This window comes from Strix aluco, chromosome 1 (genome assembly GCF_031877795.1).
Source record: "Strix aluco isolate bStrAlu1 chromosome 1, bStrAlu1.hap1, whole genome shotgun sequence".
NCBI lineage: Eukaryota > Metazoa > Chordata > Aves > Strigiformes > Strigidae > Strix > Strix aluco.
The window spans coordinates 163,851,883-163,867,538 of record NC_133931.1 but is presented as its reverse complement, the minus strand read 5'-3'; the positions used below and the strand labels follow the sequence as shown (position 1 = coordinate 163,867,538).

General features: G+C 41.0%; 1 protein-coding gene across 6 annotated transcripts in view; it reads right to left on the bottom strand.

Annotated features, from left to right (window-relative positions):
• The window catches only part of AMPH (amphiphysin), a 122,855-nt gene that overhangs the window by 17,873 nt on the left and 89,326 nt on the right, over positions 1–15,656 (bottom strand). For 2 of the 6 annotated variants that reach the window (XM_074843559.1, XM_074843569.1), the window contains exons 12-17: positions 11,910–12,017; positions 8,583–8,606; positions 6,917–6,940; positions 4,842–6,626; positions 4,263–4,295; positions 2,831–2,881 (exon numbers count right to left, since the gene is read on the bottom strand). In XM_074843559.1, the coding sequence (XP_074699660.1) occupies positions 2,831–2,881; positions 4,263–4,295; positions 4,842–6,626; positions 6,917–6,940; positions 8,583–8,606; positions 11,910–12,017 (2,025 nt within the window). Of the gene's footprint in view, positions 1–668; positions 786–2,830; positions 2,882–4,262; positions 4,296–4,841; positions 6,627–6,916; positions 6,941–8,582; positions 8,607–11,909; positions 12,018–15,656 lie in introns of all 6 variants that reach the window. The other 4 variants (XM_074843550.1, XM_074843574.1, XM_074843582.1 and 1 more) reach the window with 4 other exon arrangements.

The following is a 15,656-nucleotide window of genomic DNA, read 5'->3' as shown; positions in this document are numbered from 1 at the left end:
CACCAAGACCTTCTGACAGTAGTATGTAGAAGAGGATAAAAAGGATATACACAGAGATACCTGTTATAAAAAGGGATGCTAGTCAGCAGAAAAACACCATCTCAGACCACCTCTTAATTTGTAGTGATATTGGATGCCCCGCTTTGTTCTTCTTGCAGAGCTCCCACTTTCTGAACGTTGACATGTAAAAATCTCCAAACTGGTGCTTGGAGTTCCCCCTTCAGCTCACGGCTGGCTTCTAAAACCATGAGCCTTGTAGACATACATATTACAATCACATTTTTCTAGTATTTTCACGTTTTAGCAAGGACCGTACAAGATGTACATTGGCTTAGTGCTTACAGCTCAGCTTGAAATGAAATGAGAAAACTGCTAATAAGGTCACTTAAAAATGGCATCAATTCTTTCTCCTTCTGAAGTTCATCTGCAAAACCACAATCACTCAGCTGAACTCCAGTCTAAAATGCCAAACATAAGAGGAATGACATTTTAAGGTTGAAAGGAGGACACGTGCTGAGGCATGCTGTGACACAGCTGGGCGCTGGGGAAACCAGCTATGGAGGGTGGTGATGATGGAAAGGATGGCTGAAATGTAGCAGGCACATTCACCATGACAAAAGGTGGCTGGGATGAGGCCCAGGAGGTGGCATGGGGGACAGGTCACTCACCGCAGCCTGCTCTGCTGGCTCAGCAGGCTCAGCAGGGACGGCCTCCTTTTCTGCAACAGCAGCAGCAGGCGTTTCCTCGACCTTGGGTTCCCCAGGTGGAGCTTCTTCAGCCTCAGTCTTTTGTTTTATTGATTTTTAAGTAGACAGTGGAAAAATTGTTGAGGAGCACATGACAATGGGGAGGGAGGAGGGGAATGGGAACTGTGCCTGGCACAGTGCTGCTTCAGGCTCAATACTGCCGAGCTTTGCCAGGGAGAGGACAGCAGTGCTTGGCCTTACAGCATCTAAAGGGCATTTTCATCCTCAAGGTTCTATAAGCAAACTCATCCAGTCCTACGTCCCTCCCTCGCAAGGAATGAAAGGATCAGCTTCCTGAGTTACAGAAGGAGCGACTGATGTGGGAGGAAGGCACTCAGTTTGCTCAGAAATGCTCTAGAAACTGATGGCAAGGCCAGGAGTTGAAACTGGCACTCATGTGTACCAACCCCGGGCTTCAAATATGAGTTTTTAAGATTATCCCCTATTCCCTAGTTCTGTGTGTTCCTAAGACAATATAGTCCCTTCTCCAGTGAAGGTAAGAAGCAATTAGCAGAGACTCAAACAATTTTTATGTGCACAGTGGCAACCACTGACTGGTTGAATTCTGGCAGTGTGAAAATCAGCCCTGGTTTCTTATTAAAACGCATTCCCTCTTGAGCTCTCAATCACCTACAAGGCATCCATTTATCAACCCACTACTGGGATTTCCACCCTTTTAAATTCTGACCTAAACTTGGTTTTTAGCAAGAGGATCTAACAAATATCACCAGTCCTGCGACACGTTCAGTCCTGTGGCAAAACAGCTCACAGCAAAAGTGCGATCTCCAATGGAGACATCACTTTGCAAATACATGTGCACACAAGAGGAGAGCTGCAAGCTGTGCTCAGCGTATTCCATTTATAAGATGGCTGACTCAACCAGATAAAATAACCCCAGTAGATTAATTTGCCATGAACAAATTGCTCAGCATAATATGAAGCTCAAAACCTATTTAGCTGCTTTGCAGTTGATAACAGACAGCTGGCTAGAAGGTCTCCTGTGATGAAGAGACAGCTTCCATGAAACTCTTAAAGATACAGAAATCTTCTCCTCCCTGATATTTTTCAGAAAAAAACCTCCATAGCCTCTCATTTATTTTCTCATATTCCTTAAGCAGACTGATTTGTAATGAGGTACAGAGAAGTCTGTCCAAGCAAGACCTCCAGGATTTGTCATTGCACAACGAAACATTCATTATATTATATCATGTTGTGCAGAAATCTCTGTGTAGTGTATTAATGCCAGCTCTAGGGAATTTCACAAAGAATAAATAGGACTGAAATGAAAAACACAAAGTAGATTTATCCCAGGTAAGATGACTTATGAGTTTCCTGAGGTTTAACGCTGGAAGAAACTTTCAGGCTTAAAAAGGGCAGATTGCATTGATGTGCTTCAAGTCACTTGTTGACAAGCAGTCTTCAGACTAGTTACCACATTTCAGCTACAAGTAAAAATATTCTCACCATATTCCACAACCATTATGAACAGAAGCACCAGAGATTATATAAAAGCCACATTAAATAATACTATCACTGTGCTGCTATTAACTAGCTATAGCACTCTCCCAGCAATGCTGCTATTCCACATCCCTACTCCAGGCTAACCAAAGACTGTAAGAGAAACTAAGAAACTGCCCAAGTATGATCACTTCCAAAAAGGTTCTCCACTCCTTAGAAGTAGACTGTGCCTACTATTAGTATGTGGAGAGTGGATAACACTACAGCAATACTGGAGACGTTTAAACAGCCATCATGTACTATCACCTGCTTGCTGTACACTGGGCCATAGTACTCTTGTCATTTCTTAAATGCAATAAATGAACAAACTGTTTGACTACACCTTTGAAAAGCAAACATATCCTAGAATATCCTGGTTTTCTTTTTCTCTGCACTATCCTTGTGAAAGACTGTTTCAGGGAGTAAAGATTTACTAGCACATGATATCACCCATCAACTCTTCCAGGTTAAGGTTTTGTGATTTAGAGGATAGAAAACACAGGAAAGGAGAAAATATCTTTGCACAAAGGAAAAATGTTGCCATTTTTTACAAGGTATTTAAAAAGGAAGCAAAAGCCACCACTTACCAAAGGCTCTGTCACATTCTCATTTGATTGCACTGTGATTGCAGAGGTATCCTAGATATAGAAAGGAAAAAAAAAATGATGCAAAAATATTTGAGATGGGATGTTTGCAGGCGTCTGTCAAAGACCTGACTTTTTTCAATGGTTTATTCAGGTAGGGACATAAGTAAATTCACATAGAATAAGCTGACAAATAGATAATCTAAATAGGTATTAATAATAATTATTAGATAAGCACTATTAAAGCCATGCCTTTTTCAACTATGTATTCTATGCTTCTAAACCATGCAATGTCATTAAAGGCAGTGAAAAACCCTTTGTTAAATACACACTAATTGCAAGGACTTTGTTTCAGGCACAATGCACTTCTAAATTGTGAAACTCAGAATCTTTTTTTGCAGACTACGTGTGCCTGTGTCTGGGGAGTACACTAGCTCTAAGCTACCTTCACATCCTCTTGATTCTGGGCTTTTATTTGAATAGTAACTATAGTAATTACAGATACAAAATTTTACCTGAATTAAGAAGGTACAAAGATGGAGATGTTTTCCAACATCTTATTCAGAAACAATTAATTTACAAGATACTGATGGGCCAAATCCTTCTGCTACTGCAGTGGGGGCATCAAATTTTGATTTCCTTGGGGCAAACATTTTCCCTTAATTATTAGAGGTGGTAGCCTTGTGCTTTGCTTCTTCCTTACAGATCCTTTACTAATTTAAACATCCTGGAGCAGAATCGTTAATCACTGGAAGACTCATTTCCATCCTTGTATTAGCTAAGCCTTTTTGCTTGCTTTAAAAAAAAGGTGTACAGTGTGTGCTGTGGATGAGCCAGTCTCTAAAGGGATGCTGGAAATCAATGAAGCTCCAGGTTATCCACCTGAAACCTGGGATGTTGGCACAGCCCTGGAATTTGAAAGCATGAACGTGGTATCTTCATGCACTGTACCTCTGCAATGCCTAACACAGAGTCTCACCACCAGCACAACAGCAAACAAATAATATAGGTTTAGCTTTCAGATTAAAATATATCTTAAGTGAAAATAAAGATGCAGAAACAAATAGAACTCATTTTATATGACACACAGAGTCACTGAAAGTCTTTGAAACTGATGAAGCCATGCTTACAGGATTTTGGAACTGTGAGAAAAATCCACAAAAGAGCACAATGAAAAAGCTAAACCAGTCCTTTTAGTAGAAAAAAAATCAGTCCCACTAAGGTAATGCTATTAAATTCACTCAGGCCAAGATTACCAAGAGTATTAGCATCACTGTCGTAAATTCTAGGAATAATTTCTGAGAATAGAAAAGGTTTGGATTTGAGTCAGTTCAGCTCATCTGTAGAACAGATTTCCTGAAATTGTGTACCAGTCCTAATCCCTTCCTAACAGCACAGAAAAAAAAAAAAATCTGAAAACATGTTTATTTCTTACCTGTGCAAATCCATTAAATGCTGTGCTGGATGCCTAAGTAGAAGTGAAGATCAGAACAAATTATCATTTGTTTACTAAACCAGAACATGAGTCAAAACATTTTTATTTTGCAAATAAAAATGTAGGCCAGACATTAAAAAAAAAAAAAAAGAAGAAAAAAATAATAAAATGAAGGGTAAGGCAGCAAGAAATTTGATGACACTGCTATTTGATAACAGGTGTCACAGGCTTAAAGAAAACAACAAAAACAAAAAGCAGAGTAACTTAAGTATTTTTATAAAATGATAATAATAAAAAATGCATTTAAAGTTATACATATGGAACATAAAACCTGTGAGACACTACGTGCCTTCACAGTTCAAAGCTTCATTCACTGTTTTGAAACACGTTTTTGTCAGCCTGCTTCATTACACGGCTGAAGGGCACCACACTATGAACAGCTGCATGGCAATTTCTCAAAAAAAGAATAGCACGGACTTAGGAAGGGCAGTGGGAAACACACAAATGGATTGTTTTAAACAACAAGGTTATGCCTAAGGAACTCTTTGTCTAGACTAGGCTACACACTGGGGTAGGTACCTCTTCTTTATCAGCCTCAATTTCCTGGTACAACAATCCATATCTCCGGTTAGCAATTTCATCTTCAGATAAATCTGAGTTGTTGGTCTCATTGTCTTTGGGACTAGTTGAACTCTCGGTGCTAGGATTTCTGGAATTTCCCATTTGAAACAGAGCCAAGGGTCTAGCTATCTCCTTGCTTGCTCCAGGATTGCTAATGCCTGCCTGCTCCCCAGGCAAGCCTTGTTTTACTGGTGCCTCCTGACTTCTATTGCTTATGCTCACACCTACTTCTCTCCAGCTGTTATCAGTCCCTTCTAAGTCTTGTGTAGACCATCTATCACTAATGCCTAACCAAACCTTTTCCAGGCTACCTTCTGAGTCTTGCTGCTTGGGGAAAAAGGGCCAATTATCCAGTCCATTGGCTTGGCCATCTGACAGATTAGAAAACCCCCAGGAATCATTAGTAACTGTTGGATCCCAGTTTGCCAGCCAGGGGTCTGTTTCCAAGGCTTCAGGAACACCACTGCTACTAGAATGCTCTTCAGCGACAGCTGCTGCTGCCCTACCTGTCACTTGGTCTTCTGCATTATCTAGGCAAGGATTACCACAGCTTGTGCTAGCAGCATCAGCTGTCTCGGGCAGCAATGCCCATGCTTCTTCAGCAGTAGCTTTACCTTCAGCTGCAGCACTACCATTTGGGAGCAGGCTGATGCTATTGTCTTCAGTTCCTTTACCAGACTCTTCTGAACTGAGTAATTCAGCATCACACAGAACGTTTCCAGTATCTGTAGGATCCTTTTCTGTGTGGTCAGTTACCTCTAGGTCAACACATGCTGTCATGTTTATACAGTCCATGGATGTACTCTCTCCAGTACCACTGTCAGTTTGGTCTAAGCCATCCCCAAATGTCCTTTCATGGTCCTGATCCCAGATACCAAAGACTTTCTCAGGTTCAGCATCAGTGCTTTCTGTAGTTTTACAGTTGCTCTCTACTATTTTGTCCCCACCTTCCAGTCCCGTGATCAACAATGGTATTTCTCCACCTGTCTCCTCAATGACATTGACCCATTTGACTACTTCCCTAGGGCTTTCTAGGTTAGCACCTCTAGCTCTCCCAGAATCCCCATCATTATCTTCCAACTCATGCAAATTTTCTACCTCTGTGCTGGCTAAAATTTCAAGATCTGATTTTGCTAAACCCTTATGAAGTTCTGCCTCACTGTTTCCTTTGATTTCACAACCTTGCTCTTCCTGTTCCTCTGTACTTTCTACCTCCTTGTACTGAATAGCTTGGGTCTCTACCTTTTCACTTGGCTTGACACCTGCCCACTCGTCTTCCTCCCGCTCTTCCTCTGCCTGTTGCACATCATATGGGTGGAGTTCATCCAACAAGCTATCAGTTCCCAGGATGGGTGTCTCAAAACTGGTTATGTTCTCTAAAGGCTGATTGGTCACCACATCTTCCCGTGGGACATTTTTGGCATCCAACTGGTCCTCCCGTGAAGTCCTCTGGCTTTCATTTACAGAAGCTGACCCTGGTGCAGCATCCTCCTGCTCTCCTACAGCAGGCCAAACACTAGCAGGCAGAGTACCCGTGGATTCGCTTGAGGTTTGCTCTGCCCCAGGGAAAAGCAAAGAACCGCCTGCAGTAATTTCCTGGCTGACACTGGGTGTGCTAACATCTAGGCCCCAGTTGAGTGAACCTAGATCAGTTTGAGATCTGTTAATATCTTCTGATGACCCACTGTTTGGGGTTTCCTCCATGACCAGGTTACACAGGGAAAGACTTTTTGAAGAATCAGGCTTTAGGCAGACAGAAAAGCAAAGAAAAAACACAAGATGAAAAAGATAAAGGAGGACTTGATGAGAAAACACAAAATTTATATTTTACTAGAGCAATTTTAATTTAAAGAATGAAAGTAACTAAATTAAACCATTTAAGGAAAAGCTCTGTGGTTTGCAACATTTGGAGGCAATAGACTGCAATGTAAAAGAGCAGCACTGATACACAACACCAGAAAACTATATATTACATCACACTGAATAAAGCATGTCTCTAGAGTGGTTGCAATTTGGGGGGGAGGTCTGCTTACCGGCTGCACCAATTCGCTGCTTGTCTGTATAGAAGAAAATCATACATATGAAACACAGAAAAGAAGACATGATGTCATCTGTTACAGCAGCAGTTAGTTAATTAACAGTTCTCTGACCAGCAGCAGTTACCAAATTGGTGTGGGGAAGAAGCAGCAGGTCCTTTCTTGCCACTTCACAGAAGACTAATCCCAGGCCCCTGAGTTTAAGCCATGCTTCCAGCCTCTGCTTTACATTATAAAAGAAGTTCTACATGTATGTTGAATATTTATCACACCGTACTTTCTTCCGTGAGCCACCAACATTTTTATTGCAGGAACCTTACTACATCTTGGTTGAAAAGAGGGGCTGCTCTGGGAGACAGTGGCCAAGGAAGGAAACAACGCAAGTGGGAGTGGGGTTTATTTATTTACACTAAGGCATCACTGCATCAGCCGGGCAGTGCAGAGTGCCCTGAGCTTGCAGCTCCAATTCTCCATTACCTGTGCCATACAGAGGCATTTGCATCCACGCAGAGCAAGGCATTGTGTCACAAAGCCTGCTGTCTACGCTGCCACTTTGAACAGATATAAAAGCTGCAAGGAAGACCAACAGCCACTCTGCACTCAACTTATTAAGAGAAACTCAGTAAAAGGTTGAGTATCCCTAATTTCAAACATTTAGCTGCGAAGCTCACTACTCTATTTTTTTTTAAATAGAGCAAAGAGGAAAATAATATAGTACAGAATACATCTATATTATTAACAAGCTATAAAGAAAACTGTGTGAAAGGAAGACATTGATAAAGCTATCTAATATAAGTTTAAAGCAATAAATTCAAAACATTTCTGGGTTATTTTAGCTGGTCTAGATATTGGCAGCCTTGAAATTTTGGCTAGTCTAACATACGTGACTGTTTTTTCAGGCTTTATTTAACCTTTTCCAACAGAAAGAGATGAGCATTTAATATACATCACATACACAATGTGTTCCCAAAACAATGCTGCAAATCTGAATGTACGAGAAACATCCACAGATTTCTGTGCTGGCTGAAGCTGCAAAAGGTCAAAAATGAGCATAACAGGCTCCACGTCAAGTCAAACCAGCTGTCTCCATGACATAAAGTCAAAGGAAAGCTCACAAAAATGAGTTGTTTTCTTCCTGCAGATCATTGTATCTGATTTGGCACCAGGAGGAAGAAGGAAGAATTCATGCAGTTTCCTAAAGTAGCAGCTTCTTTTGTGAATAACTCCAGTTCACTGTATGCTCACAAAGACAAGTTAAATTTTCTCTTCACTCCTGAATTTTGAGAAAATGTTTGTCCACTGGGTTAAAGTCCTGAGGAACTACACCTTCAGACAATTAAAACAGGTGACTAGCATCCATTCTTACCCTCTAACAGCTGTAATTCAGGCATGAGAATAAAAGCAACACACACTTAGCTCTAATGATTGTGAATCTTATTAGCCTAGATTTCTGACATCATTTAGGTTTTGTAGGCCAAGCAACAGAGATTATTTTTTGTTGGTGGTGGCTTTAAAAGATCCCCGGTGGCTTCATATACTTGAAAGTGTTTGTCATGGTCTGTAAATTGGCTTTTGGTAAAAGCATTGTAAATCTGAGTTTAGGGTGTTACAAAATCAGAGGCACAGAAATATCCCAATTCACAATGCTAAATGTCAGGCTTACCGTCCATAGATCCCATGGCAATGTCTGAAAAAAGGAGCGGAAAAAAGAGACTCTTAGAAAAATACTGTTCATATACTGTATGTTCAACATGCTACATAACTGTGTGCATTAACAAGAGCTAACTTATTTATATGCATAATATGTATATATATTTTATATATTAGCACGTGTGTGTGGGTACCTGTCTGCATAAGACACTTCTTGGTTAAATAGGATGGGCAGTATGTGATGGATTGTCGTATTTCCCACTTCAAAGTAGCTGCTGCTTTCCAGCACATTCACACCACCATGTGCTTAAGTAACAGCCAGATTCTGAGCTGGTGACTGAATGGCTTTCAACGGGTAGAGGAGTCTCTGCAAGGTGTAAGCTTTAAAGAGCTTGCATAGGTCAGGTTTTTAGCCAGCTAAAAAATGACCCAGTTATCCTCTGAGAACAAGTGGGTTTTCTCATAACTCTGACACCAGGAAGGAAAATAGCACGCTTTTTGGGAAAGAAAACAAGCAAGTTGACCAATGTTTTCACTTTTTTGTCCAATCTGTTAAGTAATAAATGTTAGTGACCTCTCAGCAGAAGAGCTGAATAGACAGATGAAAGAAAAGCAGCAGTCTTCATGCCAAATATTAATAGCCCACCACAGCAGAAGGAACTCTGCTGGTTGGTCCCAAAAGCTGTCTGAGATGCTTCAAAACGTATCTACTCTAACCTACACACCTAGGTTAGAGTCCATGAAAATCAAAAAATAAAGATGTTTATAAAGTAAAATGTAAATCTGTTCCTGAAATATTTGCAAATCTTAAATGTGACATCTAACATCTGCCTGAGAGAAAGGATTTCTGCATTTAGTTTCTTTTCTTGCCTGCTTCTTATTTTAGAAGGACAGAATGGCTCTCTGAACAACTTCTGCTTCAACGAACAAGAGACACAGTAGTAACTCACTACTCAGCTTTACAGCCAATTAACATCAACAGACATTTCTCAATCAGTTTAATTTGGTTTAAGTCCAGGTATGTGCTTCTTCTGTGGATGCAATTTATAAGGGCACCTGCTTACTGCACTGTAACATTATTAACTCCACATTCAAGATTTAAGGAAAAATGATAGGTCTGCTCTTATAGTGCTAACTGGTACAAACCTTAGACAGCCTACTGACTTTCATGGGAGGAGAGTTTGCACATTTTCCATTTTTTCATTTTTCTTTCATTGCTCGTGAGACTTTGAGCATGAGGGGGAAGGAACAAACTGAAGGAAAGGTGAAACAGACCACAGCTAGCAAAGAAAGGCGAGGGCCAGCCACATTTAGAAAGGCCACTTCTGAAGCAGCCATAGAAACAGAAAATCAAGTTAGAAAGGGAAGACCGGGGCTCACTTACTGTGGTCTGATCACGTGGCAGAGCAGTGGAGGAAGGTAAGTAATTAAATGATCAATAGGGAAGCCATGCCAGGCCTCCTGAGGCATCATGGCACAGATGACTACTCCTGTCTTCACGTCACTACTTCAGCAGTTTGCTGAGGCAAAAATATCCATGACTGAGGCAAAAACGATGCACATATAGAAACACCACTTAATGCTCTCTTCTTATTCTCCCAGCAATGTAGCACTGGGCTCTCCAAAGACTGCAACGACAAGTTTCCTTCTGTCTATGCTGTCATAGCAATAATCCTGCCACATCCAGTGAGTCCAAGACCCAGACTGCAGGGCTGTCTTCCCTTCTTCTAAAAACGTGGTGCTCTGACTCACACACATGCTCTTGTGGATGTGGACCATTCTTTCTCATATACGTATGTTGGGAGGAAAGGTGAAAGGAGAGGAGAGGTTGAAGGTGCTCGGTGAATGCTTCCTATGCACCTAGATGAAAACTTACAATGTACTTTCCTACATGGAATTCTATTGTGCATTTCATGGTACCGTTGAAACTAAAATAACTCTTTTTCACTAAACTAATAAACTCTTCTACAATATGATGTCAGGACAAACGTCCTCCGTCACGAAAGTTAAATGTCTTTGGTTTAATGATCTCACTGCTCTGATCAGCATTATTACAAGACAAGCTGAACAGGCAGAGTTAGCAAAGTCACAGCTAGAGTTGTCTGTCACTGCTGAATGCCAAAGAATCCCCTTCCCCTTCCTCTTCCCTGTTTAGAGAGATCAAGAAAAATAACAAGAAAAATGCGCAAAGCCTCTGCTGTAATTAAACACTTCTCCTGGCAAACCACAATGAGAAATTTCAGCCAACGTTCGGAGTGCTGACAATACGCTGTTTTTCTGACAGTGCATAACCCATCAGAGATCACTACAGATCTCATTACATAACTAGGACTGCACACCAAAAAAGAAATTAATTGAGGAAGAGATCAGCAGAGAACCAGGACTATTTCAGTCTTAAAGCTTCTTGTCTTCTCACTCCTTTCCCAGTGCTGCATTCCTGAACAGCTGATTAGTCCTCTCATGTCTCACAGTACAATCCAGGTTAGTGATAGCCACAGGGATAACAGGTTTTCTGAACAGTGTCTTAATATTGTTTCCTTCTCTGTGTACAACACAAGCTACAGCTCTGCTGTTCAGGAGAACTTCCCCACTGTACTATCAGCCCTACAGGTATTGAGAGCAAGTTCTGGATCTTAAAATAGCAGGTCCCTTAGGGTAAGCCAATGAAAATCAGCAACTTGATATATCAGCCTTTTTTTTTTTTTTTTTTTAAACTTTTCTTCTTTTTTTCCACATTGCTGCAAGAAACTTCCATGGCAAATATTACCACAGAATGCAGAATTTCTTTAACACAACATCCTGCAAGGAAACATACTATTCCATCCTCTCATTTTCCTTGAGGTTAGGTCTAAAACAGATTTATAAAAGCAAAACCACTCAGATCATATCCACTGCTTGGTACAGAAACTCCATCACAGCAAAGCAATTGCATGCTGACTCCACAAGACCTAGGTCCCCTGAGGCATCTTTCCAGACATGAAGAGTCAAAGCCAGGTCAGAAAAATTGTCAGAAAAACAGGTGCTGGAGAATTATAATGTTGGCACTAAGAGTTATTCTAAAGATGGAAAATAACTGCATGCCAAAGTCATGGCCAAGGTCCTGCAACCATCCTCACTGGCAGATATCTCATTTTACCACCTGACAACTTTTCCTTCCAGTACATCATCAAGTACAGGGCTACTGAAGGGGAAAGATAGATGGCTGACTAGAGCTGCTCAGGAAGATCAAGTTTTTCAGACACCACAGATACACTGCTCATTAGCACACGAGGCAAATCTTTGCTCCCAAATACAGCGCGTTGCATTCATACGCTTCGCCTACCTCAAGGCAAAGAGATACCTGAGACATGGGTGAATGAGTGACTCCTGTTGATACAACTTCTGGCTTGAAAGGGTCGAAGTCCAAATCTAGCAAAGATTCCTCTTTTTTAGCTTCAGGAACTTCATTCTGTTAGAAGAGAAACATAGCTCTTGAAAAACTCATCTTTCAAAAGCTGCCCTGGGCAGCAAAATATTAAGAGGCCAAGAAAAAAAAATTAAAATAAAATCACAGACTTTCTAGCTATGGTACAAGCCAGGAGGGAAGGAAGCTCTGAAGACCTTCCTGAGCTTTAGTGTAACTTTTAATTTTATTTTTATGGGCTTCACTCTCATGATGCCTTTGCTTGCTCTGTAGTACAGCTTTGTCTTTTCAGGCTAAACAAATCACAGCCTTTTTGAAAAAGTGCTGAGTGTTCAACCGTTTGACTGTGAAGGCCCTTTTAAAGTGATTTGAGACAGATACCAAAATTAAAACTACATAAATGGCACCCAATGTCCATACATTCTAATAACTGAATCTCTCCCCAAAAACTAACATTAGTAAAAAGCCAATATAGAAGGACATAAATGCATTTGAATTAAATTTCAGTGCTGAACATGAATACAAATTCACATTTAATGCTGCCTTAGCTCTAAACTTTAGGAAATACCTTACGTAACACTAATTAAATCTTGCTACACTGGTCTTCTCTTACAAAACTAGATTACATGGTAGAGCCTTTTTTTATTTGCAATTAATGAATTAGCCAAGGCCTCTGAGGATACTATAAATATATATATTGGTTCAATGGGCTACAGGTCTTTCCCACTGTAAAGTAACAAGAACAACGAATTAGCATGCTTCAACATAAAAGTTTAATTAGTGTGAAACTGTAGATGAGATTTAATTATCACTAATGCTAAACATTCTAAGCAAGCACCTCGGCTTTGGTAACAAGGCTAGTACTGCCTACTGCTAGTTGTTCGGTGTTTATTAAATAGTGAGAGAAGTTTGTCTTTTGATGTACAGAATACGTAGATAGAAGGGTATTCATTAGAATGCTACTTTGAAAGGTGTTCAGATTAGAAACGGTACCATGGGAAATTACTTTTACACACACATTCGCATGTAACCTTATGTAAGAATGGTAACACTGGGTCAGACCACATAGTCCTGTCCAGTTCCTGACTGCGACCAAAGTATATGCCAGGGGAAGTCTACAACTGGGCAGTCATAAGAACAGCAAAACTAGGAGATAATAGTAATGATGATAATAACAATAGCAAAATAAACAAACAAAGCCTTTCTATTATTAAAAAGTTTAAGAGTGTAAACTCTCCAAATTACTGTTACTATTGGTAAACATGTTCAAATGCAGGCAATTAATGGCTTCCATACGACAAGACAACTGAGCTCTCTGTGTCACCCAAAAATGTGGTCAAAATAGCTCCTCAGCTCTCATTCTAGGAATGACAGAGTGACCTGGAACTCTTCAGTTTGGAAGAGGGGGGTGATGTGAGCAGGGTCTACACCAGTGTGAGAGGCACAGGGGTTTGGCTGCTCCGTGACTCCTCCACAGCAGGAAGGCAGGTGGCAGTGAAGTTGATGGGGGCAGATGTGGAATAAAGAAAAGGTGGTGGTGCTCCACGTGGCACAGAGTTCAGCTGGGGACTCCTTGCCATCAGGTAGTATGAATGTGAAAAATTTACACCTGCTGAAAGAGTGAACAAATCTGTGGCAAAGCAGACTGTTGAGGATTACTAAATAGGTAGAAATCATGTTGAGGAAGTCCCTGATCTCCAAATGGCTGGAGGCTGGGAAACTATAGGAGAAGGAGGTGTAAGGAGTACCAACTTTACTTGCCTTGTTTTATATTCTTCCCTTGGCCTCTGCTTTTGGCCACTGGTGATGACAGATACGTGGTCTAACACACTGAAGCCACTGTTACGGTCTCACACTTTAAAAAGCCAAAACCAAAACATCCCTTCCCACCAGCATTACGTTAATTCTGTCATAGCTTTTATCTGATGTATTTAGATTTCATCACATATGCCTTTGAGGCACTAGTACTCATATGGTCATACAGCTTGATGAAACGACACAACATTAGCTCGCATATCATCAGAAATGGATGGAGATGGAAAAGTTAATTATCTTTCAGTGATGTTCCAGAATGAAGTTGTTATTTATGAGGACCGAATCAAACGAATAGGAGTCTCACTTAGGCCATGTGTGATGACAGTTAAGGTGTCTGTAGTGACAGGGTACCGATAACTGAATGCAAAATTTACCACTACCTGTTACCCTCAGATCAAAATTAAGAGAACACTTGTCATAACTTTAGCAGCAAAGACAGAAACAAACATATAGAGTAACTGAGATATCATGCTAGATGAAGATTTAGGAGAAACAGGAACCTCAGGACATCCCTTGATAAGGGACAAAGCTGTGACAGGAAGGCCTGCCAATCATCCTATGTTAATTCCACCATAGCATGACGAAGCATGAATAAATGCCACATTTGAAAGAGGTGGCTGTGGCAGAAGCAAGGCTGTACCTCTCAGAGGACATGTATGCACAAGGGATGGAGAAGGCACAAGAAACCTGCAAGGACCACCAGAACTGCCAACCCCTCTCTGCACACAAGCCTTAAAATAGCCCTAGCAAATATGAGTTGTTCATTTCAGAGCTGCTGGACACACTCAGACACGTTAAGTACCTGGAGTGGGCATACTGTAAATGCCTACAATGTCCAAGCTAGTAACTCAACACTAGGGAGCAATGTGATGTGAAGAAGACAAGAAATAAGGCAAGGAGCACTCACCTCTAAATGATCCTTTCATCTGGTCACCCAGATATCACATCTTCTCACCTCTTTCTTTTACTTACCAGTAATTAAATCTATTCTTGGCAATGAATAAACTGGAAGTGTGAGCTGCTTTGTTGAATCAGGGCCAAAATATTCAACAGCATCAAGCAGAACTGCCTTTCAGCATCTTGCACAACGCCAAATGCATTAGTACTGCTTGGTAAAGAAAGATGAACAACAACAATTACAGGCTATTTGTGTTCCAGAGGAGAAAAGTGTTTGGCCTGTTCGTAATCCTCTCTGAAACACGGGATTAAAGCAGCAAAGCTCTGTTCATCAGCCTGTTGGTTTCGTGCCTCTGCGTGAGCACACCAGGGACACCAGCGGTGGTCTTTTGGGAAGTCCTGCACCATTAGCAGGCTCTGCAGGCTCAGTAGCTCCCTCCACACTGCCTAGCTCTGGGAGTATGGGAGATGCCATAAGCACCAAGAAGAGTAAGTCCATGTTTCCTGTGAATTTCATGCAATATTTTCAATAACTGGTTCTCTTACAGAAGGATATAAAACCTATACATCACACCATCCAGGTTTGCCTGTACATACTCAGAGATCTGACATACAGTAAGGATGCTTTAGTGATGGGGGTGGGTTTTGTGGAGGGAGAAGTGCAGATGAATCATGAGAAGGTGACCAGGGAATTGGTTAGGTCATTCCCAGGTCATTGACTGTGGGGGAGGGAACAACACGAATCACTCACTGAAGGGAGATCAATTTTTTCTTGAGAGACAAGGGAAAGATTGCACTTCTCAGAAGCATGCCCTACCTTCATTATACCATTCAACTTTTATACCAATCTCTCGTAGAAAGGATGTAAAGGTTCTGGAAATGTGACTTACACTTATTTAAAGCCCTGTTCCAGTGTCAGCTCTTAATGGAAAAGCAAACCAGTTCCTTTTCTGCTTCCCTGGCTGGCCTGAC